Genomic DNA, 24816 nt, shown 5'->3' on the forward strand with positions numbered 1-24816 from the left:
GCCAAGTTGAAAAAAATGGACTTTTGAATAGTTAGTTATGTTTATCGATATAACTAGGCCATGAAGTGCCTAGGTATCTGCCCAAACATTAGTCTAAGTATTTCAGTGAATGTCCCTTGATGAACTTGACATTGAAACTGGCCACGTGAGTAAAGCAGACCACCCTCTGAAATGGGGTGGAACTCATACAAGCTGCTGACGGCCGGAATAGAGACACAGTCCACCATGGATCATAATATTCCAATCCTGGAACCCTAAAATGCATGCTTTTCTTAATGAGAACTGCATTCTTTCTAAGTTGTTACTTCTGTCTGGTATCAATGTAAGGGTCTAAAGTCTAAAGTCTTATCTAGCTCAGAGATGAGTGAGAATCAAGGTATGAGTCGTTCTGAAATGAAGTCTTATTGAGTGATGAACATGTGAAATATAATACCTCCTGTGCTTCTAAACTACAGAACAAGTGCCACCCTTTCAAACTGGAGAAATATGAAAATGGAGAAATTTCCACACAAGTAAACAACAGGGCCAGCAGAATGAACCCTAAGGTTAGATCAAAACTTTGGCCTGATTTTCTAGTTCTCACTTTCCGGGGGATTAGTTCTTAGTACAGTCTTAGAGGTTACAGCCAAATGTTTGCATACTCTCAAACAATAATCGCAGGTCATTGGTTGTACTAATCTGTGGAAGTTGGTTCTTTCTACACAGCCCCACTAAGTATTGTACTAGTTAGGGCTTACTTACCAGTTTACTTTTTGGTACCTAATACACTGCTGGTTCTCTCCCTGGCTACTATGGTCCTCTGAGGCAACCTTGGCAATATAGGTATAATAGCCATACCCTAGATCTTACTTGGGTACAAGTATCTATTCTGCCAGAGCTAAACTAGGGTGGATACAAAGGGAAGCCACACACCGTGAAGAGAGAGAACTTCCGCAACAAGATGGCAGCAGGGGCAATGACTTTTCCACTGGAGTAAACCAGCCCCCAAGATCTTAACCTTGAGACTTAGAAATGGAAAACCTTTTCCAACAGTGGCCTTGGAGAGTCTTCTGGGTCATGGGATTTATCCAGGACAGAAGATTTTGTCTTCTGACCAGTTTGTTGACTGATTTCTCAGTATCTGGATGAAAAGCAGCTGGCTTCCATTGAGGTGTCTGACCCACAGGCATATATTTTAATGTGCACATGCTCTTTATATTTTTTTTGGAAGTGTATCTTGTTTTATTTGTCTGTTTGATTTCTAACAGAAAAGCTGAAAATTTCCAAAAATTTCAAGTTTTTCTTCTTTTTTGAGTTAACTACTCTAAGTCATCTTTCTTCTCATACTCAAGCATAAGCCATACACCCCCTTCAATGGCTTCCTTAGAAGCTAGTTTTTATTAAACATTCAAGTTCATTGCTCATGGGGTTTACAAAGCACCAGGATCTTGGCATAAGCCTGCTATGCTCTTTCTCCTTTGTGATAACCTCTCCTCTACATCCCAATAACATTTTATCATTTCTAGATGAGGCCTTGTACCACGATGGTATTTATTGTCTATATATTCCTCTTCTCCTGAGTCCTCACAATATAATCACTTGTAACAGTTCATTTACAGCAACCAACCTTTCTTAACTTGAACTTCAAAGGAGACTTTTCCAATGTCTGCCTGTTACTCAATTTCAAAGCTATTTCACATTTTTCTATATTTTTATAGCAGCAATTCTCCTTATGAGTAATAATTTTCAGGTTACTGTAACAAAAATGCCATGAACTGTATGGTTAATAAACAACAGAAATTTACTTTTCATACTCCTAGAGTTCAAATCAAGGTGTTGGCAGATGGAGTATCTAACAAAGGCCAACTTGTTAATTAATGAACTCTCAGGAGAGGGCCACTTTCAGAAATACAGACAGATGAGTCTGTGTCTCTTCACAACACCAATGTTTACTAAATAGCAATAAATTCACAAGCCTATCTTTTGTTGCCTTTAATTTATCAATTACTTTTGATTTATTGTGGTAAACATGACCACTGGCAGTCACAGGCTCTTCTATTCCAATCTTAATTACTAACATGAACTTTCAGCTCGCATGCTACAATTCAGGAGATACATACACATGAGCACACACACATACACACATGCATATGTGTTATGCAATGGCGGTGAAAGGATTAAAAATGTTTCAGGGTTCAAAGAGGTTATACCAAGGCACAGAACTGATACAAATGCATAGAGTCAAGGGTATTGAATCTTGGAAACAAGACGGTGAATGACAGAAGTCAGTCACAAAAGCCCACAATTTCCTTTATTTTTCTTATGTGAACAGTGGGAAGATCTAGAGATTTACAAGCTAGTTTAGTAGTTCTAGGGCCTGAGCCTGGGGAACCTGAGAGGGAATGCTGGGGTGGGCAAGGCTTTCCTCTGAGGGTGATTAGCACATTCTGCCATTCACTTTGTTGATGACTGCATGACCAATGATTGTAGCCCTTGACTTAAGTATTTTAAATAGTTAAATCGCACGATGTGCAAATTAAACCTCAAGAGATAATTTTTTTTAAAAGAAAAAGGAACTCTCCTTAGACTCAGTTTTATGAAATGGTCCTCTGTATATAAGAGAGCCTTCCTTCAAGGCTATCATCAAAATGGAAAGCAACACCTTTATCATCAAAGCGTTTTATAAGAGTCATTTTTGCCATGTTTAAGTAAAGAAAATATCTTCAAGGTCACTGAAGATAATTTGAACTCTGAATGGAATTCTGAGGTAACAATGTTCGGACTAACGCTTTTGTCCTTGGAAAGACAAGATGATGAGATGAGGAGACTAGAAAACAACAGAAAACTTGTTTTAGTTAAAAAAAAAACCAAACACTTTAGAAGCAAATTTGACAATATCAGGCTGTTATAAAACCAGTCTATAAAATTTATAAAAGTAATTGGGTAATATTTGTTGAACAATAACCAACTGTGTCTAGAAGTCACCCTCCCTCTGTTTTCTATCATGTCGAATAAGAAATTTGCTTCAACTTCTGACCAATGATCATTCCTAGTCTCTGTATTTGGTGGCAAGGTTAAGACAACAGCAGGCTACTTAGGTTATGAAATTACAAGCATAGCCCATACTTGTTGAGTTTTGCTAAGTTGAAGGTATTTAAAAATTATACTTGTTTATTATTTTAGTATTTTTATTTGTTGCAAAATAAAAAGCACTTGTGATTCCCAGTGTACTATACTACTAGGGAAAACATTTTTGAAAATACAAACATATATTTTAGTGAAAACTGAATTGCTTAGGACTCTAAATGCAATTATAGGGCAACTGTGGCAGCCTGATACTATTACTTAAGTCAGTAATGCTAGCAGTAAAAGTAATAAAACAATTAAGATTTAGATAGATACTTAGTTCCTGTATATTAGTTGCTTTGATCTTCATAACCTTTGAAGTATCTATTATTAACTTCCCCAACTTTGCTGGTGAGAAAATTGAAGTTAATAATTTGAAATGTATGCCTGAGTTCTCAAAGCCAGTAAGAAATTCCATGTAAAGAACTGTATACTTTCAGATAATTGGGTAATAATCACAGCCTTGAGGTCATAGCCCCTGTATTAGCTTGTCTTTGCCTCATGTTAAGCACCTAGAATTAACTGCTTAAAGGTTACAACTGTCATTTGTGCTATTAAAAACATTTTTGACTCACTGCCTACTGAACATATAGTGAGGTTGTGCCCCATGACCTTCTTTTGACTGAGTAGCGTCATGGGGTCAGTGCTGGCCAGTGATTTGTGACCAAACCAACACAAATAACAGCAACAGCAATAGTAATGATATTGGGTTTCTCCTGAGCCAAAATAGAAAAAAACAAAACAAAACAAAACACACACATTAGTGTATGATGAGGGATATTGTGAAAATGTCTCTCTTGCTCTCGTTAGTCTGCCATGGGTCTATGTGTTCCATCCACATGAAGTCAGATCAGCTTACTGTATCCTTATGTAGTGGTACACATTGAGCTTTGTAGAAACCTCCACAGCCCAGGACCACTCTTCACTAAGCCAGCCCACATTTTGTTCTTCGTACTGTCCCGGCTATGGAATATATGATGAGCTGATTCCTTCGCTTGTGAGCCCATGATGACTTCTTATTCTGTAAAATGTGCTCCTTGGTCACATGCAATGCTGTATGCAATGCTTCTATTGAGGCTGCTTGAGAAGTTCTCTGTACTATAGTTGTGTCAGCAGAAATATCAATGGAAGGACAGTGAGTCACATTTGAAATGTATGCATTTTAGCCAAGGTGAATCTTGACCCAGTCCTTAAGAATAGAAGTTCAACACAATCAGCCTGATGCCAGATTAAGGTGCTGGCTTATGTCCCATAATTGTGTTCCTAGCTTAGTAGCATGGTGCTACAAGGAAGGTGTTGTTGACAGAGGCTTCTGTCCTGCCCAGTTCTGCAGCCATTCAGTCCCAAAGAAACACACAGAGGCCTATATTAATTAAAAACTGGTTGGCCTATTAACTGAGGCTTTCTTATTAATTAACTCTTACATCTTACATTAACCTATAATTCTTGTCTGTGTTAGCCATGTGGCTGTGTACCTTTTATTAGTGATGCATTCTCATCATGCTTCCTTTGTGTCTGGGTGACAACTACAGACTGAGCCTTTCCTCTTCCCAGAATTCTCCTGCTCTGGTCACCCAGCCTATACTTCCTGCTTGGTTATTGGTCAATCAGCATTTTATTAAACCAATACAAGTGACAAATCTTTACAAGGTACAAGACCATTGCCCCACAGCAGGGCGTCATTACTGGTCTGTGTTGTAAGCAGATTAAATATGCCACAGTAGATTTAGGCAGGTGAACATTGGTGAAGGAATGCCTATATCACTGACCTGTGCATGAGCTCTGTCATAGAAGATTTATCCTGGAAGGCATGATTCTGTCTGCCTCATCTGTGAGTCACCTTTGCAATAGGCACCCCTGTGGGATGTTTCACATTCCAAAGTATCTTAGACCACGGTCATTCTGAAAAGTCTATTCAAATACTTCCTTCAGATCTTTCACCAAAGTGTCTTTTTCATTCCTGGGCAATTCAACCCAAACATTTGCAACTAACCATGAATTGATCTAGATTTGTATTTCTAGGCCTGTCTCTCTCTAGGCAAAGTGTACAATCAAATGGCATACTAGAAGCTTTGCCTCCTAGGAGGGTTGGCCTTCAGCAATGTCCTCAGATTTACCCATACCTGGGACATCTACGCTTTTGCCCTCTTTCAAGTGGTATTAACCTATAATGAAGGATACCAATCACGCTAATAGTCCAGGAAACAAAGGGACAAGACAGAGGCGGTGCCTTCATTACTGTACCATGGACTCATAGTTTTGGACCTTCTTAATTTAAAGACTTTAGTACTTACTAAGTAAGAACCTTTCTATTAAAGAATCCTGTGTTAGTCCATTCTAATGGGAAGCAGAGTTTTCAGGAGTCAAGTGTAGCAGTTACAGAGTAATGTACGTAATGGACAGACTTCAGGGGCTTTCCTCATTTTCAGGGCTGGCAACTGTGGTCCTGGGTACCTGAGGTACAGCCAATTTGTATTTTGCATTAAGGTGGGGTTAAGTATCAGAAGAAAGGTGGTTTGGCTGTTGGATGGTGAACAGGGTGAATTAGAGTAGAATTTTCTTATTTTCTTTTTTTTGGTCCTCCTGTTCATCTTTGATGATGAGGTTCAATAGCATTTTTCTTGGTTTAAAACATTCTCTGCCTTGGGAAACTTCATGATGCTTGGTGATTGGGCAAAGCAAGAGACACGAAGAGATAGAACTGTGGGGACATTTTTATGACAATTGTGGGGATGTTCTCCAAAATAGCACAGTGCCGATGTCAGGAACATCAGTGTCCATGGCAACAAGTGAAGGTGGTTTGGCATCTCAAAAATCAGGCAACAGCGAGAACACGGCTTATTTTAGGCTGTGCTCTGAACTGTTTATCTGTCAATTGTTCTAACTGATCTGAGTCCATTTTCTACGTTCTCTGGATAATTAGGAGACACACAGCACAGTATTATTAAGAGTTTCCTGGTTCAAGCTGGTCAGTGGTGGCACTTGCCTTAATTCCCAGCACACTGAAGGCTGAGACCACGGGTCTGAGTTCAAGGCCATCCTGGTCTACAGGGTGAATTCCAGGACAGCCAAGGCTACACAGAGAAATCCTGTCTCAAGAACAAACAACTGATTCAAAGTTGGCAAATTGGAGACCTCAGTTATGTCTCCATAGCTACAATGAGATTATAGAAGGAAACATAAACTGTGTTAACAACTTGCATTCTTTGCGGAGCTCAGTAAAGAGCCATTTCGAATCAGTGTGTCTGACCATGTGCTTTACTAATTATTTCATGATTCTCAACCCAAAATCTTAGCGTTCATTTCCAAAGAAATGCAAGACACATGTGTGAAATACACACATAATCTATATGGGGGGAAAAAAAGGAGAAATTAGGACCAGAAGGTCACTTCCCAAGTCTCACTGAAATTGGTGGCACTCTGGATTGCTCCTGGGCAGAAGAGAGTATCTGGGGCACAGAAACCAAGGTGCAGAAACCAATTTGTGCATTGAAGAGGCCAGTGACTGAGCTGAAAGGTACATGGGGGCATATCCTGAAACAAACAGGAGGTCCTCCGATAGTCAAAAGAATATATGAAGGAATTGTCTCATAATCAGAAATAAAAAGATATTTTAATTCTTTGTATCTATGTTTCCCCTCCCTATTTTTCTATTCGTATTTTTCACCCTGGGTTTCCCGGTGCTAAAATCAGCTGACCTCAAACTGGAGGTCTTCTCGTCTCAGCCTCCCGTTGCTAAAACCCCAGACATACACCACGACGTCTGGTTCTTAAATGACGTCTGGTTCATTCACACATTTTAAAGAAAGAATTAAAAAGGCGAGGCTGAGAAGAATAAAAAAAAATAGAGCTAGTTCTAGCGTATATCAATTTGCATTCAATTTTTTCATTCAGTTTGGATCTTTAAAAATAAGTAATGAAAAGCAATGAACAAACAGCTAGTTTCAGCTTTGCATGGACTGTAAGAAAAAGCATGCAAGATTGTTTCTCCTTGCAATACCCAGGCCTGCTGGCAGGCCTTGGCTCTTGGAAACATTCTTGCACATTAACTTCAGGAAGACTTCTAGGAGAAAGCTACATTAGAAAGTAGCCGAAAATAATTTTTCAGTCTCAGTTTCCTTGACTTGACAGGAAAATAACCACAAGGTCCAACCACTGGGTTAAAAAAAAAATCAATCAAAACCCAGGGGGTTCTAGTGTCTTTAATTTTCGCATTAGTCTCTATAAAGACAGACTCGGGATGGGGGAAAAATTCACAACCCAGGAAAAGGCACTTTTAGGTACTGGAAATAAACCTGGATCAGTTGGTTGTGCGTCCAGATCCTGCCACCTCACTCACAAATCTGGTGGCTCTTAGCTGTAGCAGAGCGAGAACGCAGCCTCCTGTCCTCGGGGTCTGCAAAGCCCACTCTGGTGGGGGTTCCTAGATTTGGAATCTCAAGCATGGCAGCGACCTGGGGCCAGGTAGGGCACGCGGCCGCCAGCCCTGGCTTTGCGCCGCGGTCTCCCGCAGTTCCGCGTCTGCGCACGGCCGAGGGGCAGGAGCTGGGCCGGCCGGGGAGGTGCAGGACGCCGCGGGAACCAATGGGCGCGCAGAGGGGGAGCCGGGCTGGCTGCGGCGGCCGGCGGGGCTTGCACTGCCGGGATGGACGGCGAGCGCCTGGCGTCGGGTTCTTCGGAGCTGGCGGTCGGTGAGAGCCCGCGGGGCGGCGCCCCGATCCCGGGTGGCAGCGGGTCCTGCAGCCTGCTGCAGGCCGACGTGCTGGATCTGGACGAGGACGAGGACGACTTGGAGGTGTTCAGTAAGGTGAGGGCAGGGGACGCAGCCGCGGCTGTGGCGGGGGCGGCGCGTCCAGGGAAAGTTCCAGGGTGACTCAACTCCCTGTCGGATCCGGAGCTGGAGACAGCACACTCAGCCTGAACCAGCCACTCCCTTCTCCGCACTTTGACCTTCTCAGAGGCACGGCCAAGGCTTATGGAGTCTCAAAAGTTCTGATTTTTTTACCCCCTTACTCTTCCCAGTTTTCCTTCCTTGACAGGGGCATCCCATATCATGCATGGGCGGGTGGCCCGAAACTGCTCCTCCTCCAGGCTTCTTGATAATCCTGGTGTCTAGGAGAGCATTTCTTTACTGAAGAGAAGTGATTTTTGGTTTACTGTTGTTATGCATGAATGGGAAAGTACGGTCACACCCTAAGAGAGTCTGGAATCCTGTGACCATTAGGTGTGGATATCCTTTCATCAAGAGAAAGCCTGGCCTTCACTACAGGCAGAGCTGAAGAATTTTATTGGGAGTGGAGGAGCGGTGCAGTTAACTCTGGTCCAAACCCCAGATGCAGTCTGCATATTTCCCTCCCATTTGCTTGGAAATCTAGCCTCAGAGGCACTCCCTGGCTAGTGTTAGAATTGGACAAAAAGAAACTGATGGACATTAGTGGTTGACTTGGGTGCCTGTGGCCTAAAACTTGCACTTTCTGAAAGTTCCAAACAAAAATACCTTTCTTGTGGCACAATCCAGTAGCGCAGCAGTTTCTCTGAGGTGCCATTAAGGGAAGACTTGAGCTCAGTGGGAATATATCGTATCAGTGACTGAGGCGTCTACGAAATAGTTACATGTTACCTTGAGATGTTAAAACGGCCCACCTGCTTAACAACTGGCAGACAGAAGTTAGCGCTTAACCAGTGTACTTGGTTGGACTCCGGGGCTGAACTCACAAACTTCATTTTGCACCCTTTAGAGCCTGCAAAGTGGTTCACCCAGTTGCCTTCTCCGTGGGCTTTGTATCATGGTTCTTTGTACTCAGCTTTTCTTTTTGTTTAACTGTAAAAGTAGAATTATTTCATGCCTAGTTTCAGTACTACTTTAAACTTTTATTTTATCTTTTATTTATTTGTCTGTGTGTGCACGTGCGCTTGTGTGTGTGTGTGTGTGTGTGTGCTTGTGCTCTGATGCGCAGGTGACAATCAGAGCACTGCCTGCATTCTGCCCTCTCCTTCTATCATGTGTGCTCTGGGGGATTGAACCCAGGTCACCAGGCCCTGCAGCAAGCAGCTCTCTCTACTGAGCCATTCAGTGGCTCAATACTCCCCGCCCCACAATTACACACATACTCTATGTTCAGATTAGTGTGGAACTTACAGAATTGAGGGAGAAGTGTTAGTATTGGAGGTGGTATATCAAACTCTGGAATTGCTGTAAACTTTCCAGGTAGCCTCTTCTCCTAAATTCTGTCCCTTAGGCCTCCCTGGAGAACCAATGTCTCGGTGAATTCCTGTCGTCCACGATGGCTCTGAGATGGTCTGAGTTAGAGGAGCTGTGCGATTGCTTGGGTCTGTGAGATGTTTGGGATTGCTGGAGTTATAGATGTTCCTGGTGAGAAGGAAATGACAGGATGCCTATGAATGGGCCTTAAGCCGTTTCAGAACAAGGCTACCTCTCCGGAGTCTAGTCATTTGCAAGATTTCGTGGTAGAGGTTATTGCTGGGAGCCTTACACTCCTCGTAATACTGTCCTTCTGGTTTTGTATTTCTTTTAAAAAGATGAGTTTCCAAAGCCGGAAGGTGGTGGCACGTGCCTTTAATCTCAGGAGGCAGAGTCAGGCAATCTCTGTGAGTTCAAGGCCAGCCTTGTCTACAGGAGCTAGTTTTAGGACAGGCTCCAAAGCTACGGAGAAACCCTGTCTTGAAAAAGCAAAACAAAAAAGAAGAAGAAGAATTGTACATGTGTACCAAGCCCGACTTGCTGCGTCATTACTTCATGTACTTGCTGCTTAGAGAAAGTTAAAAACTATGCCTTAGAAGGTGAAAAGTGTGTAATACTGGTTAAAGTCTAAAGAAATTACCATGCTGAAAAAGCCTTTAGTTACTCCCATGCTTATGCCAAGGGGTTAAAACTTTCAACCATTAACAATTGGACAAGCACAATCATGAAAGATTCCATTGGACCCATTCTTGGCAATGTTCCTCGTCAGCCTTTCTCTCTGGAGCTCTGCTACTGTCCAACCTACTCCAGGATGGGGTCTCCCAGTACTTGTGAAGCCAACTCTCAGTGCCCCTTACTACTATAAGATTGGCGACATTCACAATTAAAGTCACCTTTTCTCCTTATTTTGTTTGCGAATATATGTCCCTTCTAGAGGCAACCCAAAGAATAAGAACTTTGACTGACTAAAACATTTTCTCCCAGAAAAGGCATGTTTTCCCTTCTCTTAGGAAAAACATTCAATATCTGTTCCTTTCTCTCACAGTCTTGAAGCCTGGATGGCAAGATAGGAAAAGCACTAAGTGGCAACATAAACCAGGAGGAACAGAAAAAAAAGAATCAGAGTGGGGCCTATTGAGTTTTCAAAAACTCACCAAGGAGTAATTGATCCCCTGTTTTTTAAAAAAGGAAACCATGAGAAATGCAGCAAGTATTGATTTTAAAAAGTAACTACTATTTTTTTTTTGGATAAGAGATCAGAGACCATAAACAACAGCACAAGGAAATAAAATAAAAAGGAAAACGAATGCAAATGACAGCAATCATGTAAAAATTGTCATAGAACTCAGCCACAAGGAAATGAAAGAGACATATTAACGACAAGAAAAGAGGTCAACTCTCTTTCTTTTGCATATATAGACCTGTGTTATATGTGTGTGTTGTCTGTGTATTCATGTTCATATGTGTATGTGCACATGGGGACCTGAGGTTGACGTCAGGTGTCTTCCTTCTTCATGTTCCATCATGTGACTTGAAACAGGGTCACTTACAGCGCCCAGAACTGGCATCTGGATACTCAGCTTCCTTCAGTGAGTCCCTTTCTCTGTCTCCCATGTTGGAATTAACAGGCAGGCCACTGCCCACCCAATCCAGCCCCTTTGGTTCTGGGGATCAGAATTCTAGTGCTCCTGTAGTGTGGCAAGCGCTTTACCAGTTTGAGTTCTCCACTTTTACGGGGGAAAGTCACTCCTAAAAAGTTTCTGAAAATTATAATACACATAAACTGCTCATATTTTATTATGCACTATCACATCTAGTTATTTTTGAGAAGTGTAACTTGTAGCTCTAAATACAATTAATTAAAAATGGTTTTTAAAAAATAATAGTCCAGAGTCAAAGAGTGGTTAAGAGTGCTTGGTGCTCTTGCAGAGGATCTAAGGTCAGTTCTTAGCACCTATGTGGGGCAGTTCACAGCCACCTGTAACTCCAGGAGGTCCTGGCTTCCATGGGCACTTCTGCATATACACATCCACAGACACACCTGTGTTCATATGCATTAAGAATAAAAGAAGTCCTTAAACATGGACCATAAAGAGATTCTGAAAGGTAAGGATCAGGAGAAGTCTTGTTTTCAACCTTTAGCAAGGTCATGGAATGGATCATTTTGTGTTTTGTTTATAAACTTTGGAAAGAAAGAGATGATTAGTAGAAGAAGCCAATGTGTCTCATATGAATATGAATTTATATAAATATGAATTAATGATTACACAGAAGTTTAGTAACATATGTTTATTTTTAATTTTGAGTTTTAAGGAATGTATATTCTTCTAGAAGAAGTTATTTCTGAAAGATGATAGGTTATACATTTAGATAGTCAGCCTTTTCACTACAATTTTAGAATGCTTAAGGCTAAATAGTTTTATGAATACAAGTTTACTTGACACAGGATTCTAGAGGCTGAGGGACATGCTTTGGTCATCAGCTCAGCTGAGGAGAAGACCTCCTGTAAATGACATCATATGGATGAATTACAGCGGAAGGAGGGACCTATCACATTATCAGACAGGAAGCCCGAGGGACCAGGAGAGGTCCCAGTCTTGCCTTCGGCTTAAGACCCTCTTGAAAGAATCAAGTCAGGGTCCCATGAGTACTCCTGTAAACCTAAGGCTCTTCCAGTAGATCCAACCTTCTATGGGTGCTGTGAAAGCACGCACTGACAGGAAGTTCCTCAGACCATATTAAAACCACAGCAGTGACAGAATGACATGAAGAGACTTGAAATACCTACCTATATACATACATACCTACATACAAACATATATATGGGAATCTATCTATTTCATATTTCTTTCCCAGTCTTTGTTTTGTGTTAGGTGCTCTATCAGTCATTACACTGATAAAAATCAGAATTTTCTTTAATACTTTCAGTGAGATATTAATGCAGGAATTATTTATAGAACTTATGGTCTATATTAAGCAACAAGCAAAGTCCAGCGAGGCACTTAAAATCCAATAGCATCAAAAAGCCATTAGCATTCTTCTGCTCTAAAGGAATGAGGTATAGAAACTGCTGAAGGCTGGAGTTGTGGAGGAAGTGCCAGATGAACTTACAAAGCAACACAGCTTGTGCCAGCAGGGTGGTAGCACGGAAGGGAGACCACATGGAGCATGCTTTCCTAGTTCCCCTGTACCTTCCCTGGAGAGCATGCTTAAGGGTCCCCCAGGGAAGCTGCCAAGGCGGCATCATCACAGGGTCAAGCTTTCTAACATACACTCATAGGTGGAGCCTGAGGTGTAAAGCAAAGGATGACTTGGTTCGACTGCACACAGTACCAAAAGGTAGAGAGTAGCTTCAGATAAAGAAAACCACTTTGTATCTCCCTTTTCGTGTGTTCTGTTATGATGCAACCTACCATCCTTCTACCATCCTATGGGATCTATGCCTCTTTCTTGGAACCTGGAGGTGGGGTATGATGGAAATGATGCTGCCCTGGTTCCAAGGCCAGTTCATAGATAGAACCGCTGAGTCCTCTTCGTCCAGTGGGGCACTGTCTGCTTTTCAGTGCTATCTTGTCAGAAACATGGGATAAAGGCCCCCAATTGGGGAGATTACACTGAGGTCATTGTTAAGTGAAAATACAGCCCAAGGCATAATCTTAGTGGTTAGGACCAGAGGCAACCTCCCTTGCCTGGATTTGACATCCTGGCTCTACTAATCAGAAAATAAGAAAATTGTTTCATGAAGAAAGCCATTAGAAGGCAATGATCCAGATGAGGAGAAACAGTAAATATAAGGATTTAATAAATGTCTCTGCTCCTCTTTTCCTAAGGCCTGCTTCTGTATTGTGGCTCAGAGAGATGACAGCAGAGGGAGGGAGGGAAAGAAGGAGGAAGAGAGAGAAAGAGAGAGAGAGAGAGAGAGAGAGAGAGAGAGAAAGAGAGAGAGAGAGAGAGAGAGGATGAGTGACTATAGAGCTGATCTCAGACTATTTATAGTCCACCCACTCAGTGCTGTACAGCTCTCTTTATGTGAAGTGCTCTTGTATATTCTTCTTCAAGTGAAGGATGGAAAGCAAGGGATGCAACCCCAGGTTCTCTGTTTGAGTTAGCACATGTGATCACTTATAATATTAAAGGAAAAAACTCCAGACTAAGTTGCAAAGAGAACATTTTATAGGACTTTTTTATGGGTAGACATTGCATATGGATTTTGGTACCTGGAAGATCAATACCCACAAATGCCACGGTGCCACCTCTAAACAAATGTCGCTTTTCCAAGGTCACTAGGAGTATTGACAGTGCTCTAACCTGAACTGTCTGTGCTCCATCTGAGGATCTTCCACCCCCCTTCTTTGACAGGGCTGTTGGGGAGGCATTGATAGACTGTCAGAAATGGTAAAGAAATGCTTTCTCATTGCTAAATGCGGATGTTGTAGCCATTCTATGGGAATCTGTATTAAGGTAGAGGCTAAGAAGCTGTTGAGAGTAAGTTGGAAATCAATATCATCACCTTCTGTTGACACTGGAGCTGACAAGTTTTGCCACATAGCTGTGTGTGTGTGTGTGTGTGTGTGTGTGTGTGTGTGTGTGTGTGTGTGTCTCGCTGAAGTTGCTTTTGGTTGTCCATGGCTATGAAGAAAGTCTTCAGAAAAACACTATTGTGAACGGTCAAATATCAATAAATTTTGCCATATAAATAGATAATTTTTCTTCTATGTAAAACTTTTACTGCTTGCCTGTTTCTGATAAGCTAAGGTTGAAGGCAGGAGAGTAAGACAGTTAAATACAGAATGTTTGATATTTGGTATGCATTTCTACTAGCAAATGATGTGGGCCTTGACATTTTTAAATTTATAAACCCAATTATTAACAATAATTTGCTAATAATCTAGATTTCAGTCAAGGCCGTTTGCATTATATTATTTTTTTCCAATCCAGATACTAAACTAAGCAGACAGAAAACAAATTAGTCTTAATCAGTGTTGAGTAATCGCTGCCAGATGACAGAGAGCTGGGTTGTACCTAGATGCTGAATAAAATCCCCTCTTGGTGGTGGTGTATGAGAAAAGACAAATGCAAGGTATGTAAATGGCAGGAGAATCATCAACACACTCTCTGTTCTTGAGAAAGTAAGTTACTAACCCCCAACTCAAATGGTTAGAAGGCTGGAAGGCAACTCTCAAGAGAAAGGAGTGAAATGGTAAGGAATGGACAGTTTGCAAAGCAAATCTGAAGGCTGGGAAAGCAGGCGCGGAAAAGGGCAGAGACCTCCACAGGGAAGCTTCTTTAGTGAGACATAAGGGTTTGTTTGTCGCTATCTTCTTGTTCCACAGCAATAGAGATTATTACATATATCTTGATAAGCTGTCAACAACATTGTTTAGACCACAAAGTCTAAAAAGAATATCTTATTTTCTGTAGTTTTCTGTTTTTTATCCTTGAGGGACTTAATGATGTCCCCTGGCACATCTCTGAAGTGACAACCTGTTTCATTTTTCCAAGTGGCTAGAGTGACTATGAGGAAACTCAGAATTCCAAGAAAATGCACAAGTAAACATTAAGCATTGACATAATCATCTGAGATATATATTTTAAGGCTTCCCTATAAGTTGGTGAAGAATCATGTCATGAAAATAAGTTGCCTGTTTTAAACAGAATATTTGATTAACTCTGGCAGTGTATATATTAACCATGATGGGCGACACAATGTTACCTGTAGTATAGATAATAAATGAAAATAAGGTTGTTAGCAGATGCACTAAAACACAGTAAGGTCAGAAAATTAAACCAGTATTATTTAACATTAAAAAGATTTAATACATTTTTATTTTAAGTTTATTATTTGTGTGTGTGTGTGTGTGTGTGTGTGTGTGTGTGTGTGTGTGTGTGGTGTAGATTCCCTTTGTGATCAGAAGAGGGCATCAGATCTAGGACTGTTGTAAACTGTGAATGTGAGCACTGTGAACTGATTTCGGGACCTCTGGATGAGCAGTCCATGCTCTTAACTGTTGAACCATTCTCTTGCTCCTCTATTTTTAACGTTTACTTTGGGAAGTACTAATACTTGATATGTTCCCTCTTTCCTTTTAAAGGCCAAATTCATTGACGTATAATTTACATATACTAAAATAAACTCATTGTTGTGAGGAGGCTAATTTCTTAAGACAGTTAATGTAGTGGTAAAGTCAATGCCAACTGTTCAGTATGTTTTTGTGTCCCCAATAAAACCTATCATATCATCCAACCAAGTACATCTACTAATTTACTATTACTTTTCTTCAGAGACTTATTCCTCAGATTATTTCTTATGCATAGAGCCATAGCCTATATGGAATTTTATAACTGACTTCCTTTATTTGGGACATGTTTGTTTTGTTGATTGAGATTTGTTTGATTGAGACAGGGTCTTTCGTATCCCTCAGGCTGGCCTTAGATTCTCAGTCCTTCTGTCTCTGCCTCCTCAGTGTTGGGATTACAGGCCTTGACACCATGGCTAACGTAATGTATTTCTGAAGTGATTTTTTTTCTACTTTTATTCATAATTTAAAATTATTTATTTTACTATTTAAATTTTTGTTAGACCTTGCTTTGTTTGAGGCAAGGTCTTATGAAGCCCAACTTGACCTTGAACTCAGAATTCTCTTTTCTCCTCAGTACTATGCTGTAGGAAGGCCGCTTGTTCATTTCCTGGCCACCCAGACTCCCAAAATAATCATACAGAAACTATATTATTTAAATCACTGCTTGGCCCATTAGCTCTAGCTTCTTATTTGCTAACTCTTATATCTTAATTTAACCCATCTCCATTGATCTGTACATCACCACAAGGTCGTGGGCTACCAGCAAAGTTTCAGCACATCTGTCTCCAGCATCAGCTCCATGGCTCCACTCTGACTCTACCTCCTTTCTCCCAGCATTCAGCTTAGTTTTCCCCACCTAAGTTCTACCTTGCTATAGGCCAAGCCCAGTTTCTTTATTCATTAATGGAAATCACAGCATACAGAGGGCAATCCACATCAGTGCTCGAATCACAGGCCTGTGCTGTCATTCCCAGCCACATCGGTATTTTTATTGTTGTGATATAAATTGTACTCATTGTGTGTGAGTGAGTGTGTGTGTGTGTATTTTATTGATTTTTATTGAGCTCTACATTTTCTCTGCTCCCCTCCCTACCTCCCTGCTTCCCTTCAACCCTTTCCTAAGGTCCCCATGCTCTCAATTTACTCAGAAGATCTTGTTTTTTCTACTACCCATGTAGATTAGATCTTTGTATATTTTTCTTAGGGTCCTCATTGTTTAGGTTCTCTGGAATTGTGATTTGTGGGCTGATTTTTTTTTTGCTTTATGTTTAAAAACTAGTTATGAGTGAGTACATGTGATAATTGTTTTTCTGGGTCTGGGTTATCTCAGGGAAAACAGCTTCATTGTTTAAAATAAAATCTGAACAATGCAAACTGTGTTTCAAATTAAAATGGAAACCTTGCTGTTTGTGAACTAAAAGCATATCAGATTCTTGACTGATGGGTCTTCAGAATCAGAAAAAGAAAGCAGGAACCCCACTTGTTTTTCTTGTAGAGAGACTGAACTGGTCAAATGTGGACCTCGGGTTTAACTTCTTGAGCATCTTCTGTTTTCACTAAGGTGTGCCATAGCTCGACACAAGTCTTAGGTGTTTTCTTACAATAAACACTTATTTCTTGCTTGTGGCCCTGTCTGTCAAGGCTGAACTGGTCCTCTGATAGGTTTTGAGTGTGCCCCATAACTCCTCTTCATTTTCAGTCCATGCCATGGCAGTGACTGATAACTGGAACACGCTGTCCTTGAGTCAGAGGGAAAGGAACACAAACACTTATGGAAACGGGCCATGGTTCTGCAATCTCCTGTTCAGATGCATTCCACAGTCCAAAGCAAGTCTCTGGTCAGGCTCCTTGATTGATCTTCCACAAAAAGGAATTACAGATTGCCTGGTGTTTAACAGGTGTATAGTCCTCTCACAGGATGAAGCCCACAACTTCTAACTGTGGTCCTGTAGAAAACTGTTTGGCAGTTAATATACTGGGTCTTTCTGAAGAAATAAACCCAAATTTGAAAAAAAATTGTTAAGTATTTTTAAAAAGGAAAATTTCCCATTACGTAATACATCACGGAAGTGTAATTGAGGTTAAGTGTAACCGCACTGGTTTCATGATTAACTGCGTCCAATTGGCTAAGATCCATTTACAGTCCCAGTAAGACCACACCGAAGACACAGCTCCTCTGCAGGGTCCAGCTATGGAACTGCCACCTTGCTGTTGGATTTCAAGGACACCGTTCATTCTGGAGTTCTCCCCTCCCTTGCAAAGAACACCACCACAAAAATGTGAATATCTGAGAATCTATCCCAGTAAAACCCATTATCCACCCATCTGTTCTGCTCCATCAGTGTCTACCTTTTTATTTATTTATTCATTTATTTATTTATTCATTCATTCATTTATTGTCTCAGCCTTAATGATCTCCTACTGTACTTCTCCTGTCTCAGTGTTGTACACAGTAACTCTTCAGAGAGCCTCCTTAAGTCTCTCCTTCTCAAGGACAGCTTTACAGCACCTCCTTCCTGCTCCTTCCCCCCCTTCCCCCAGAGAGGCTCCTCGTTCAGTAGACCCTAATTCTTTCTCTGTTGACACTTACTCCCGTTTTTTTTGTTTTGTTTTGTTTTGTTTTCAGCTATATATAGACAGGGCATCATTAAGTATCTCAGGTGTGCCTCGAAATCAGTCTGATCCTTCCGAGGGCTGGGATTACAGGTGTATGCAACCATAGCTAGTTTAAAAAGGCAAAATAAATGTCAGCAAAGCTTACTCCCTGCATCACAGAAGAATGGTCTTGTTTTTCTAGGGTTTGTTTGTTTTCTCTTTATAAATATATTGATTGCTTCCTTCACACTCAAGCAGGTGTTAGACACACTTCTTGAGAGCAGAAGTTCTCCCAGTGTTGGCCACGGTTGTTTCTTCAACACAGTACCAGACACAAAATGGGTACTTGTGAAGACTTTGGTAAATGAAATAAAACCATGATAGTAGTAGTGACAGTGGTCAAATTTTATTAGTTCTGTCAATTTTAGTATTACAGTACAACATTACATTTGGATGGCATTTAAATCACATTTACCTACATCGGGTTGTCAAGAGGGTTAAGGAAAATAATACACACAATTACTGCTCGTACCTAGGTGGCTCTGTGTTCACCATTGTGCTTAAGACTGATGCTTTTCAGTTGTGTAATCATCTACCTTAAATTTGTAGTGAGATCTGCGAAGGATCATCCAACTATGTTTCTATCTCTTTGTAGCTTATGTTCTTTGAAGAGTATATATTGTGGTAATATATTGATAAACTTGGTGGAGATAGGAAGGTGACTACTTTATTCAGTATGGAATATAGCAGAATTTTCAATGTAGTCAGAGGAGGCCCTGTGGTGATAAAATTTAGGATGTAGGATACTTTTAATTTGAAATAAGTAGAACGTATATCTCTCATTATTATTGAGAAAGATACCAAAAAGTCTGTGAATGTTTCCTAAATGCTGTACCTCATGCATAATTCCATTTTTTGAGTGAGTCATTATGTGTAACTTGTATCAGTTTATTTAGAATGACTCAGAAATGAAAATATTGAGTGTGTCTGTTTATCTGTTGGTTTTTCTAGAGTGTGTATTAGCATATACTAAGTCTTCCCAGAAATGATCTATAAATGTGATATCTAGGTCTTTTTTTTGGAAAATGTCTATCAAGACCACATTTTTGTTTAGGGGACTGTTCTTAGTTTATCATCCTATACGGTCCATTTTGCCCATGACTGTTATGAGCACCGCCCATGCTGTGCTAGAAACAGTCCTCCCTACACATTCTAGTCGAGTGTACAACATTACACAGCATTGTGTCTGTAGGATCCTTACTGTCAACCTCTTTAGAAGTTCTGCTTAGAGATTTTTTTCCTGGCTTATTCTGTTTCCAGTTAGTCATCTCTGAATTCACAATTGGAAAGTTGGCTGATGTTTCGTGTGTGCATCCAATACCCCAGCCTGGCTTTCAAAAGGCTGTTTCAGTAGGCCTGGTATCATGTGCAGACTTAGCATTCCTAGTGTAAATAGCTTTGAAACGCTTGAACAGTCTCTGTTCCTGAGGCACACATGTGGATGCCAATCATTAAAAAGAAAAAGACAAATCAAAACCTCATCTGTATTTGTAAATTCTATGAAAAAAAAACTGCAAGGAAAACTAGTAGACATTTTGTTCATTAACCAGGACTGTATCTTTATCATACTTAAATGTACTTTATTTTCAGGATGAATTTTTGTGCTGAGCATGTAACTGAGTGACTGATAACTTACCTAGCATAAATAATGCCAAAATATGAAAACATAAATATGAATCTAACAGAATATTCCATTGCATTTAAGATAAAGTTTACAGATCAGGTAGCTATCTATACAGTGTCTATAACATAAAGAAGGGTCGCTATATATGGATTCATTTTTGTAAAAAAAGGCTTGTTAGAACACAGGCGCACACATTCATTTATATATTGTCTGTAACCAATTTCATATTGTAGTGGTCAAGTTGAAAAAATAACAGAGAGCAGATAGCCTAAGAATCTCCAGATGTTTACTGTTTTGTCGGTTAGTGACAAAGACAATGGATATAACACCTTCAAACACATATTGCACAATCACATTTATTATTTATTTATTATCTTCTCCCCACTGACCCTCCATGATTCACGATGAAATATGACTTTCCTGAGAGTTTGCAACTGAAAAGTTGAAGGTCAGAAAAGCCTAGTTACTGGACCAGATTCACAATTCTGCTCTAACCTTGAACTGAGGTTAGCTCTGCCCAGCTGCGCAGTTTTCTTTTCCATGAATTATGTCAAATTCTTATTGTGTTGCTATGGTATTGCACCTGAGATTGGTCAATTTATAAAGAAAAAAAATTGATGAACATGGAGCCTGACTATTCCGAGATTGGAAAGTCACACCGAGCGAGGGGTCTTGCTGTTTTGGTTCATGGTAGAGATGGCAGAGCAAGTTGGCATGTGACTGCAGATTGTAGGCGGCATAGTTGCCATCACCCCCCGTTGCAGAGAACTCATGCAGCCCTTCGAGAGCTACAGAAATCTATTGGTGCAGCACTGAGTGGGCTGGTGTGATGGCTCAGGAGATTGCTGTTAGAGTCTGATGACGGGGTTCAGTCCCCAGAGCTCACAGTGGACACAGAGAACCAGCCCCTAAAAGTTGTTCCTTGGCCTCCACACATGGACTTCAGTATGTGGCCTCACCCCACAATAAATACAACATTTTTAAAGAGTAAGGGTGTTCGTGGTCTCCCTACTGTGGGATCCCAGGTGATAGGTGACCTATCTGAAAGACTGCAAATGAGAAATTAAACTTCCGAAAAGTCAGGATGTCATTGCCCTTCAATATCACCACATTGGTAATTAAATCTCCTCGTGAGCTTGGATAGAGAGATACAAAGCACATTGGATTTATATAGCATGTTTTCTTTTGTTTTGTTTTTCTCCAGAAGATAAAATATGTCAAGAAAATTATGAACAATTGTGTCAAGTAAAATTACGTCTTTGTTCAGAATGCGCGGTCGTATACCAAGCCCCAGGGAACACAACTGTATCTGAGGCTGCACCGTTAAGACCTTAAAAGATAAAAGAAACTGAGGGATGAATAAATGAATTGTGGTATATGTTTGCAAGGATGTATACACTACTGGGAAATGGAAATGATGTCAAACAAGATTAGAGTGTTGTGGGCTCTGTTATAGAGAACGGCAGTGGTAGGGTTCCCGCCAATCACATCGTCAGCACTCTTCCTGGGCCCGTCTCCTTTATTTTTATTATTATTATTATAAGCAGGCAGATTGGAAGGATTTGTAAATCAAAACACAGCTGGCAAGCCTAAATTTAGGCCTATCAAGATGAGTGTCCCTCTTTACAACAGCTTCTCAAACTCCTTCCACTTGACGTCGCTTTCTTTCTTTTTTTTTTAACCAGATGTCTCTTGGTGTGCGTGTTTCTCGTGCCTCAGCAATTTTATTCGCATGGCCTTTTCATGCCAGTCTTCTGATTTATCACACTTCTCACACTGATTTCTCTTCCCTCTCTACTTGTTATAAGAAAATCGTGGTTTGTGCACAGATGGCGGATGCGATTTAGCATTATCAGAGCAATTCATGTTATATTCATGAGCGATCCTGCGTAGCTTGTTAGTGGGGGATATTAAAAAGGAACATATCGCTGAGAGGTCATGGCTCACCGTTGAACGTAGTTCTCTTGGTGTTTATCTTCTGAGCATTCAATTATTGACAAGGCCTCCTGGATTTTACATTTCAGTTGTGGATTTCTGTTATTTCAGTTGTAGAGCTTGGGAACTAGGAGAGAGTCAGCAGCGTCCTCTAGGAATTGTTACTGGAGCTGGGTATTAGCCTACACAACAGTAAAAGGATAGGTAGTGGATGGCACCTTCTCATTGTGCCTTCCTTCCACTCTCCCTTCCACTCTTAGGCTTTCATTGTGTACAAAGGTAGGTGTAGAAACACTGTATCAGTTTGCCAGTGCTGCTATAACAAATTTTCTACACATTGGACATGTCAACAACAGAAAATGGTGCATTCCCAGGTCTGAAGGCCACTACTTCAAGAGTAAGACTTCCTTCTTGAGCTGTGAGGAAAGGACTTATCCCATGCCCCTCACCTGGGCTTATTTGTAACTCTTTGTATTTCTTCATCTTTTTCCCCACTATGTATGTTTCCCCTTTTTATTGAATACAGTTTAGAGAAGTACCAATTATATTATATTAGGTGTCACACTAATGAACTTATTTTACTTTTAAAGATTTATTTTTACTATCTTTAATTATGTGTAGGGTGTTGTGTGTTGCAGGGGTTGGTGGATGGAGGTGATGGTATGGGTTCCCATGGAAATCAGAGGTGTTGAATTTCCCTGGAGCTGGAGTTCTAGGCAGTTGTGAGCCACCTAATATGAGTACTAGTGTCTGAACTCAAATTTACAGGATCGGTGCATGCACTCTAGACCAAATGAACTTATTTCAACATAATTAGTTCTATAAAGACCTTGTCAGGAATAGAGAGGTAGCTAAGTTGTTCAATCTTAGTTTGATTCCCCCCAAGCCCACGTTTACCAAGGAGAGAGAGAGAGAGAGAGAGAGAGAGAGAGAGAGAGAGAAAGAGAGAGGAGTGATGGGAGGAAGGGAGGGAGAGAGGGAAAGAGGGAGGAAAGAAGAAAAGGTTAGGTCTATTTACACTCATAGAGCTAGGAGGATAAAGACAGGTCTATACCTAGGTCCTGGTGCTCCCAGGTCAGTGAGCCTAGCCTCCCTGGAGAGGTATGAGACAAAGAGAGATGTTGTCTAAAAGGAGGAAAAATAAATAGCTCCTGAGGAATGATACGTTTGGTCCTCTGTCCTTCATTACTCACACCCTCAAACACGTTTGTACTCCACACAAGTGCATCCTCATGTACATGAGCATGCACAAGCACACAAAGACGCTCTCGCCAAATAAAGTCACATCCAAAAGTGCTAGGTGTAGGTCTTCAACCTATGAGTCTAAGGTTGGGGGGGCAGGAGCGGGGCATGATTGAAATGGTAACAGAAACAGTTAAAGAACCAAGAGTAACAACAGCGAAACCTGCATTAAGTCTGTGGATGATTTGGCCATTCCGTAACATTCGATTCAGAAGTTGCTCAAGTGTTCTCTCTGAAAATCAGTGGACTGTTGCTTTGGAGTAAAGACAATGCCATAGATTTTAGCAGTGTACTAAGCTTTCTTCTTTATTAGGTAGTCACGGCTTGGTTTTCAAGGTTTTGTGTGTGGGTGTGTGTTCATTGACTTGGCAATGAAGAGGGTATTAAATATAATTCCAGGAGAGATTTGTCATAGAGATCATGTCCCTTCTGCTGTCATGTCTGGGGGAAAAACTAAAAAAAAAAAAAAGTAAAAAGCTCTTTTCCAATGCTTAAAAGACTGTAAGACTGTAAGATAATGTTCATGGTTCAAAGTTGAGAGAGAAGGAAGGAAAAGGGGAAAGAACTGGTGGAGGTTGAGTCCTTTGTTAGGGCATGTGTTAACCATCCGTTCCCCAAACTCACCAACCACAGGAGGTTAAATGGAGTAATTGCTTCTACGTATCTTTTCACTTATTTTCCTCAGTTATTTACGTCAAGGTACATCTATTAAGTCATGTCAGCATATTTTGTTTCCATTTTTTTGTGGGGGAGAACAAATCTAAAACATGTTGGTCTTATTGAAGTTTTAAGAATGTTTTTGAGGGATTCGTAGTAATTTAAATCCTTCTACTGAAATCTTGTATGTTGCTGAATTCTCAGCCTGTAATTTTCTTCCTTTGCTGGATATGGAAGCATGCTTTTATGACACCACACTGTATTCAGCGGAATTAGGAGCCTTCGTAAGCCAACCCAGCTCCTTCCCACTCTACAAAAGGCTGCATTTTAAGCAGAGGAAATAGAACACAAAATTACGTAGTAGGTAAAAGAAGTGGGTGGTGGTGAGCAGCGTGGGTGGACACCCAGAAAACGGGAGCACGGGGCTGCATGCAGTGTCAGGGAAATGTTAAGGACATTTGCCTACCAAATTAAAAGTTGTCAGTTTAGAAAACTACTATTTGTATTGGAAGGTTTGTGAGAGACATTTTTTTTTGTGCATACTGGTGGAGTACTTATTTGGAAGCTCTAAGTTCTCTTAATGGCTTCTTAGAATTCTATTATGTAGCATTCCCTATTTCATTTTAGACAATTATCCTTTTTTTGTTGCAATACTTTCACATTTCTCTTTAGCCATGTAAACCTTGATGAGCTGAAAAAGGAAAACTAACCAAATTCTATCCAAAGTCTCTTGCCATATGACCCCTAGACAACGGTCCCAACTTACAATCGTGATTGCTGTTCCTTCAGAGCATTAGCATTTACAATGATGACTCTAACAATTTTAATATAATTGTCTAATTATAAGGCAAAATATGCTGATTTTAGGATATTTGGAAAACATAAAAAACTTCACATAGAAAAAAAATATATAAACCGAGAACAACTTGTTTCTTAGAGAAGAACAAATATTAAGGATTCATTTCTCCCCTAACGCACCAACCACAAAAGGTTAGCTGGGTCTTGGGTAGCTGCAATAGCAATGAGATGTCCCAATGTCTGAAACCCCTTGTGTTAACTTATCTTTTTCTGTATGGTTTCTAAGTTCATTCCCCATCCCTTCTGTTTTCTTCTCCCCTTTGTTCCATTTTCTTTTCCTTTACAGACAAATAATAAACATTGGAATCTAGTTGGGCACAGGCTTTATGAACTATTTTTAGTAACACATAGCAAAATTTTCCGATATTACACTGGGCTGAAGAGCTGGCTGAGTGGTTAATATTGTGTAGTGCTGATATAGAAGACCCAAGTTACTATTCACAGCACCCACACTATGT

At 40.6% G+C, this 24816-nt stretch overlaps 1 protein-coding gene across 2 annotated transcripts in view; it reads left to right on the forward strand.

Moving 5' to 3' along the window:
- The first annotated feature begins 7713 nt into the window (after positions 1-7713).
- The window catches only part of Snx7 (sorting nexin 7), a 79646-nt gene continuing 62543 nt past the window's right edge, over positions 7714-24816 (forward strand). Inside the window, exon 1 of one of the 2 annotated variants that reach the window (XM_048456949.3) lies at positions 7714-7912. In XM_048456949.3, coding sequence (XP_048312906.3) covers positions 7751-7912 — 162 coding nt within the window. In that variant the 5' untranslated portion in view covers positions 7714-7750. The remainder of the gene's footprint in view (positions 7913-24816) is intronic. The other variant, XM_048456948.3, reaches the window with a different exon arrangement.

Source organism: Myodes glareolus, chromosome 17 (assembly GCF_982192425.1).
Source record: "Myodes glareolus chromosome 17, mMyoGla1.1, whole genome shotgun sequence".
Lineage (NCBI taxonomy): Eukaryota > Metazoa > Chordata > Mammalia > Rodentia > Cricetidae > Myodes > Myodes glareolus.